Source organism: Bidens hawaiensis, unplaced genomic scaffold, assembly GCF_021521415.1.
Source record: "Bidens hawaiensis isolate Kalapana, Puna unplaced genomic scaffold, B.hawaiensis_p1.1 tig00047034_1, whole genome shotgun sequence".
Taxonomy (NCBI): Eukaryota; Viridiplantae; Streptophyta; class Magnoliopsida; order Asterales; family Asteraceae; genus Bidens; species Bidens hawaiensis.
In genome coordinates this window covers 64862-72904 of record NW_027498416.1, presented here as the reverse complement: position 1 = coordinate 72904, position 8043 = coordinate 64862, and the positions used below count along the sequence as shown (strand labels likewise).

The window sequence follows — 8043 nt, the reverse complement described above, 5'->3', positions numbered from 1 at the left end:
GAAGGATATTGCTGTGTTCGTAGCTAAATGTCTGACTTGTTCTAAAGTGAAAGCTGAACACCAACGCCCATCTGGTTTGCTCGAACAACCAGAAATTCCTACGTGGAAATGGGAATGTGTAGCGATGGACTTTATTACCAAGTTACCTTTGACAGCAAGCAAACCTGATAGCATTTGGGTAATAGTGGATCGTTTGACTAAGTCTGCTCACTTTCTGCCCATTCGTGAAAACTACCGTGTTGAGCAACTCGCGCAGCTTTATGTCAAGGAAATTGTCTGCCGCCATGGTACTCCTTTGAGCATCATATCCGATCGCGATGGCCGTTTTATATCCCGCTTTTGGAAATCTCTCCAATCTGCGCTAGGAACTCGCTTGGACATGAGTACGGCATATCATCCCCAGACTGACGGTCAGTCTGAGCGAACTATTCAAACTCTTGAGGATATGCTCCGATCTTGTGTTCTTGATTTTGGAGGTAATTGGGATTCACACCTGCCTTTGATCGAGTTCTCTTATAATAACAGCTATCATTCCAGTATCGGTATGGCCCCATTTGAAGCACTTTACGGTCGTAAGTGCCGCTCCCCGATCTGTTGGAGCGAAGTGGGTGAAACTCAAATCACAGGACCCGAACTTGTTCAAGAGACAACCGATAAAATCGCCAAGATCCGTGATCATCTGCTGACTGCCAGAAGCTGACAGAAGAGTTACGCAGATCGCAGGCGAAAGCCTCTCGAATTTCAAGTTGGTGATCTTGTTCTCCTCAAAGTGTCGCCCTGGAAGGGTGTTGTCCGCTTTGGGAAGAAAGGTAAGCTTGCTCCTCGATATGTTGGACCATTCAAGATTCTCGCGCGTGTGGGAAAAGTTGCCTACAGACTTGACCTGCCGCCCGCGCTCAGTAATGTGCATCCAACGTTCCATGTATCCAATCTCAAGAAGTGTTTAGCTAACGAGAACCTTCACATTCCACTTGATGAAGTTCAAGTTGATGAAACTATGCATTTCGTTGAGAAGCCTGTTGAGATTATGGATCGCGAGGTAAAGCAAACCAAGCGCAGTCGTATCCCTATCGTGAAAGTTCGTTGGGAGTCCAAGCGCGGAGCCGAGTTTACATGGGAAAGGGAAGATCAAATGAAGATCAAGTACCCGCACCTGTTCTCTGCGCAACCTACTTCGAGATAAATTTCGGGACGAAATTTCTTAAAGTAGGGGAGACTGTGACATCTGACCCGATCCGACCCGACCCAGGTACCCGTTTCTCTGACCCGATCTCTTTCTTTTATGATTTAGTATTTATTTATACTTATATTTTACTTTTAATAATAATAATATACTTTTCCTTCCCGCCTCTTCCTCTCTTTCTTTCCGCCGTTCCGTCCCTCTCCTTCTCTCTTTCCGCCTTCTTTTCCCTCTTGTCGCCGTCCCGCCCTTACGCCTTGTTTCCCTCCTTTTCTTCTAACTCTTTGCTTGTCCTTTGTTTCTTCCCGCCTAAGGTTGTCTGCGCAGCTCCACGCGCCAGACCCCTTACAAGGAAGCCTGCGTGAAGACCACCTGTTACAGCGATTCGCGAGACGAACTCTTCTCGCAGCGCGCTAAGAACGGTAGTTCTTCCCGCGACGCGCTAAGGATTTGTAGTTCTTCTCGCAGCGCGCTAAGAATCGTAGTTCATCCCTCGACGCGCGAAGAATTATAGTTCTTCCCGCGGCGCGCTAGGAATTTTAGTTCCTCCCGCGGCGCGCTAAGAAATGTGATTCTTCCCGCGGCGCGCTTAGAAATGTATTTCTTTCCGCGACGCGTTAAGGTTGGTTCTGTCTGCCTTCGCGCTCGCGCTCTCTTGACCTTCTGTGTCTGCCTTCGCGCTCGAGCCTCCTCGCGCTAAACCCTTTGAGTTTTCTTCCGTTTAATCTAGCCGTTTGCTTTTGTGTTGTCTTATCTTTTGTGCTGTTGACCTAATCTGCTTTATGTCTGAAAAGTTACTTTCGGCGCAGCATGCGCACCAACCCCATTGGTTGGCAGAAAAAGTGACTGACATTATCTTTTGAGATCTGCTTTTTCCATGCTTGACCAGTACCTTTATCTGATCTGCCCATGCCTTTTTACTGTTCCCTGACAGCTTTATCTTGCCCCCTGCAGCTGTCATATCTTTTGATATCTTTTGCTTTTGGAATCTTTTGCTTTTTGAGATCTTTTCCCCTTTTTCTAGGGATTGTGTTCCCTAGGGTTTCTCTATAAATAATAGTATTATTTTTCCTAACACATCACACACAAAACACTTAATCTCTCCTGTTCTCCTTGCTCTCTCTGCCGCCTCCCTCTCTGCCTCCGTCTTCCTCCATGTTCTGTCCTGCTTTTCCGGTAATATATATATATATATATATATATATATAATAATTTACTTATGCTAACTTATATCAAGACTTAAAACCGATCATTAAAACAATAATCTTATTTATAGGTTAACTTGTGCTTGTTTAAAGTTGGTTCTTGCTTTATCTTACACCGCATCGTTTATCAAGTGAGTAATCTCGTACCTAGTCCCTTTTTATTTTTAACGTTTTGGGATGTTCATGTGTTCATACAAACTTAGAGTCTTAAACTGTTTATGAACTTTAGTCGCGCAGTATCACATGTGTTGAGGACGTAGACTTGGCTGTTTATTTGTATGTGTGGATCATTAACCGTCTTGTCGGTCTATTCCGCAGTTCTCATGGTACCATTAGATGAACACGGGAGAACTATCGTTTATGATTTTCTCTTTTGTTTGCACATGCACAGTTTGTCTTGTTTGTGAGCTCAATTGTGAGCATTGGCAGTCTATGAATCTTAGAGTTGATCCCGATCAGATTACACCCTTGTTGAAAACCAGACATACACATGTTGCGCGCAGATTTATTGTTATCTATGTATTGTATTAAACTTGATTTCTCACCAACACGCAAGTGTTTGACGTTTATTTTAACACATGTTCATGTTTGCTGTAGCTACATTTGGAGCTTGTGGACACGTAGGACGTTTTTACTTTTGGACCTAGATTAAAATGTATCAAGACAAGTTTTTGCTGTTCGAATATTATGATTTATAATATATTGATTTATGATGATTTATGTTATCTTATGTCTACTTTGCGCGTGCGCGAATGAATGTATTTATTAAATATTGACACCCAATAGTGTCACGAGTAATGAAACAATATGTGGCGCCCCGATGTATAATCCGCCTTTGGTCGGGGTGTTACAGTTACGGACATTATTTTCTCTTGTTCTCTGCGTGTAGAGGTTTGTGCTCTGGGGAAGATTTCTACCCAGTTGCTTCTCCATCTCGGCAAAGCGTTTAGCTGCCTTCATGATGGCATCCCACGTGGATGGCATGCCATCTTTACCCGTCAACGTGCGGATGAGCTCTGGGTACTCAGCGCCCTGGATGAAAGCGGCGCGAACAAGATCTTCGCTAATAGTGCCCAGACTTAGCTTCTTTGAGTTGAAGCGAGTGATGAAGTCTAGTAAAGATTCGTCTTCCTCTCGGATGCAGTTGAGGATCGTCCATTGCTCTTCAGTATATTTTCTTTGTTGACTGAAGTGCTGGCTGAACTTGTGCTGGAAGTCTGCCCAATCATAGATGTGGTGGACCGGTAGACGATCAAACCACGCTCTGGCTGCCCCCACAAGCGTCATCTGGAACATGTAACACCATGTGGGTTCCGTCCAATTACTGACGGTTGCCCCGCTATAAATCTGTTCAGGTGATCATCCGGGTCAGATATGCCATCGTAAGTGCCTATGTTGGACATCTGTTTGGCACTCTTTGGAGCGATTGCTTCCGCAATGTCCCTTGCAAATTTGGACGTTCATGCATTAGCAACAGTTGGTCTGAAAGTTTTGGAGAAGTCACATGGGTTTCCCCCCGTGTTCTTTGGTTTGAAGGTTCCATCGAAATTTCTTCTCGAGTGGAAGTCTGCTTCTTTACGCTTCCCTTTCGCCTTATGACGAGGGTTTGCGTCACTGTCAGATTCTTCCCAATCTTCATCATCCAAATACTCGCAATCATTGCTCATGTTGAGCTGTTGTCGAGTGCTTCCGAATTCATCATTGGCCTGCTGGAGTGAACGTAAACGTTCGTCCAACTCGGCTTGGAATTCTTTCTGACGTGCTTCCGCCCAAGCTTTAACTTGATCTAGTGTTTGTCGGGGAAGCCTCGTCTGTTGTTTCTCCACCTGGGTATCAATGAATCCCAGGGGAGGATTGTTTACTGCACTTGCCCCGGCTTGGGTAGCCGGGGTAGTGTTCGTAAAAATCGTGTATTCACCGGTGTTCCCCCCAGTAGCTGGGGTTGTGTTTACCGGAGTTTCTTGGTTACTCGGTGGCTTTGGCATCGGAGTAACCTTAACCATCTTTCCAGAAGTTTGAAAAAACTGAGAAAAAGAATCAGTTCTAGCTTAATGCACGGATGGCGCCAATGAAGAAACACTAGATGACCCCGGCAGATTAAGGATAATCTTAGGGTTAAGTAGATGTTTCCCACGAGGGTTAGGTCCGGAAAAGATGGTTATTCTTCTCAACCTGCAAAACAGACACCGTAAGCTCGTCACTGAGAAGGGGGGGGGGTTCCTCTTTGTGACCACCCTCCGGCGTGAGAATCAGACTAGATTGCTCTGAATATAAGTGTATATTGAGAGAAATAGCTAGAGAGAAGATGATGATACCGTTCCAAGGTGTTGGAGTATTTATAGCCGAAGGTAGGTTTCCAAGCAAGTACGGCCAGCTGTATATAATATTCCTTTTCCACCAATCATGAGCTATGTTCGTGCCACGATGGGAGTTGGTGGGTAGGCAGCGGCTGATAGTGACATTTTGTACTGGAGCGTGCTCCTCCACGTACTATTGTCGGTGAGCTGTCACCCTGTGATTGGTTCATGGGTCGCTTTTGTCAGATCTTGTCTATTTGTCCATACCTTGGTAGGTATAGTACAAAAGATCTTCTAGAAGCGTACGGACTGGCTCTTTTGGGCGGGAATATTCCCGCCCTGCTCATTCCTTCTTCAGGTGACATTACTTAAGTATTAAGAGTTAGTGCCTTATGCGTGTAGCCTTACTGTTAGTGCGGGTGGCCTTCCTTCTTGGCTTGTACCCACAACTGCGGGGACAGGCAGGGTACTGTACCAAGAGAGGCTTTCCTGCAGAAACATCTGGCTTACTGCGTGTAAGGTCTTCATCTCTCTGAGCATGGTGGGTCCTGCGGATCCAGTTGGTCTTTGCGCAGACGTACCTCTTCAAGGTGAGTCTTGCGGGTTCAACTGGGCTTTGCGGGGACCTACCTCTTCAACAAGTAAGCTCTTTAAATTCCATCATCAAGTTTCAACGACCTGTAGTTTGATAATACGAGTCTAGATACCTTACACTTTCTCTATGCAACTATACAAGCATCATTAATTTAAGGAGTGCAAGATATTGTAAGGTCAAGAGTTCTTGAATGTAGAGATCGTGAAGCTACACATGATAATCTCAAGTAGTTAAATAGTAAACCCATAGACCAGAAGCGAAATTAACTCAAATTAGCATTGTGAGTAGGCAAAACATAAATATACACAAATCGCTAAACATTAGTCGACTTTAAAAATTGTTTTATGCATGTTAGTAGATGATAATGACAACACGTCTTATTTATACATTTTCTAAAGTTTTTTAAGAGTGTCCACAACAATAAGATGGTTTGCATTGATGATGTGAACAGACTCGTCTTATTTTCACCTTTTTATTTGGTATATTGGTTTTTATTAATCACGATTATCATCTTTTGTCCGTGGCCGGTCCCAGCTAATGAATTAGCTGTTGACGGTCCCATTTTTTAACTATTTGTTCCAAACAACCTATGACTAACAGGATCCTATCACTTGCAGGTAGCCGGAAAAACGCGTTTCCCCGAAAAAGCCACATTATTTGCTAGAAAATACAACATGTACACCGCCACCACCTCCAACTGACTCACCACCGTCAACTGATTTCGACAATGGTTCAAGGGTTCCGACGACCTCAATAATTGGACATTTTACTATAAAAAGGTTCCTAAATGTCCGATCCAAGGCTACAAAGATATTTGGGATAGAAATGTTGAGTTTTTCGGATAGAATGTGAGTTTGCAACTAATGATGTTATAATCTTGTTAGTGGCATCCGAGTTGTTCCCAGCCAAACATGTTGTTTGTGACAAGAACTAATGAATCATTGTTTTACATGCAGTTTGTTAGGGATAAGGTAAAAGAAAACTTGTGGGATGTTTTCTCTTGGGTAGTAAAGACAACAAGAAGAGCTATGGATTGATGATGATGATGACGACGACGATGATGAGAGGGAAAAAAAGGGCCAATTGTATGGCGGTTGTTTTAGGGTTTACAAACATGGCTCTAATACCAAGTTTAACGTATGTAATTGTGATTTGTATTATTAAAAAATAATTGTACAAGAGTGTTTATATACTAGACTATACTACAATTAGATCCCTCTAATATAATAATTGTAATATCTAATCTAACATGTCTAATAACGTCGAACCAAACACGCACATTACGTTGTGCTAACTCGTAAAATTTAGACCAAAACGTAAAACATAATATTCGTAAAAGATTAAAACGAGTATGAGACCAAATTCAAAAGTTAAAAATGTTAATCGTAAAAGATGTAAAAATATTAGTTTCAACTTTCAAACACGTCACCAAGACAAAATTCGCGTCTTCACTAAACAACCAATCATATCATTTCCTTCTTCCCACACGGATCACAATCCTACGGCTCTCCACCCACCACATCCTCCAAATCCAACGGTCCACCACACTCCACTCACCCCAATCACCACTATACATACCTCACCTCTCACCCCCAAATTCCATCACAAAATCAATCAAAAATACAAAATGTCAGGCAGAGGCAAAGGCGGCAAGGGTTTGGGCAAAGGCGGAGCAAAGCGTCACCGGAAGGTTCTCAGAGATAATATTCAGGGGATTACGAAGCCTGCGATCAGGAGGCTGGCGAGACGTGGTGGAGTGAAGAGAATCAGTGGTTTGATTTACGAGGAGACACGTGGCGTGTTGAAGATATTTTTGGAGAATGTGATTAGAGATGCGGTGACGTATACTGAGCATGCCAGGAGGAAGACGGTTACGGCGATGGATGTGGTTTATGCGTTGAAGCGACAAGGCCGTACGCTTTATGGATTTGGGGGTTAGGGTTTGTGTAGTAAGTTTGGTGTTTCAGTGTAATTGAATCTGTTTTATTATGTTTTCAGCTTAATTGAATGATATCTGAAAGGTTTATTATCCATTCTGATATTGGATTTGTTAATTTCTTCTATTATAATTTGTGGTTGCTTTCAATTAAATCTATATTCATTGCTGGTTGTTTCAGTAGATAACAGATAGATACAATTCTACCATTTTTTATGTATACTTTTTAGTGTAATTGAAGCTGTTATATTAATTGAATTTAAAGGATGTTTCTGTTATTTTTAATTTGAGACTTATAATCCCTGTTTATTCCAAATTCTTGCAGTAGATAACAGATAGCTGTCTTTTAACAATTTAATTAAAAATTAGTTTTGACACAATAGGTTTCTTTGAGCTGTATCATTAAGGATTTTATAAATTTTCATGATATTTGTTATGTTTTGAAGCATTTGTGTGAAATGAGTCTAGAGACACCCATATGGCACAAACTTGTATTGAGATTCATTTGTTTTATTCTGCTTTAAAAATGTTGCTCAACTCCAACTCTATGCTAGTGTAATACTTTTGGCACATATGTTAACTAAATGTGTGTTCAGCCACTCATTTGGCATGAGCTGGGTCACCAGAAAATGGTTAGTTATGGTTTTAATGGCACAACAAAACGCCTACCAAGACAAGTATCTGTCACATAGATTAGGAAGTGTATGAAGCAAGTCCCAGTGTGTGTTCTTTTCATCTTGTAGCTTATTGTATACAAATTTTGTTGGTGTAACTTTTTAAATCTTCTTTGGTTATGACTTATGACATTTAGCCTTTTTGATTTGACTAAT

The 8043-nt window shown here is 42.2% G+C and overlaps 1 protein-coding gene across 1 annotated transcript; it reads left to right on the top strand.

Moving 5' to 3' along the window:
- The first annotated feature begins 6866 nt into the window (after window positions 1–6866).
- LOC143596829 (histone H4) lies at window positions 6867–7280 on the top strand. The gene has a single exon (XM_077075499.1). The coding sequence runs from the start codon at window positions 6905–6907 to the stop codon at window positions 7214–7216; it is 312 nt and encodes a 103-aa protein (XP_076931614.1). The 5' UTR covers window positions 6867–6904; the 3' UTR covers window positions 7217–7280.
- Window positions 7281–8043: the final 763 nt, after the last annotated feature.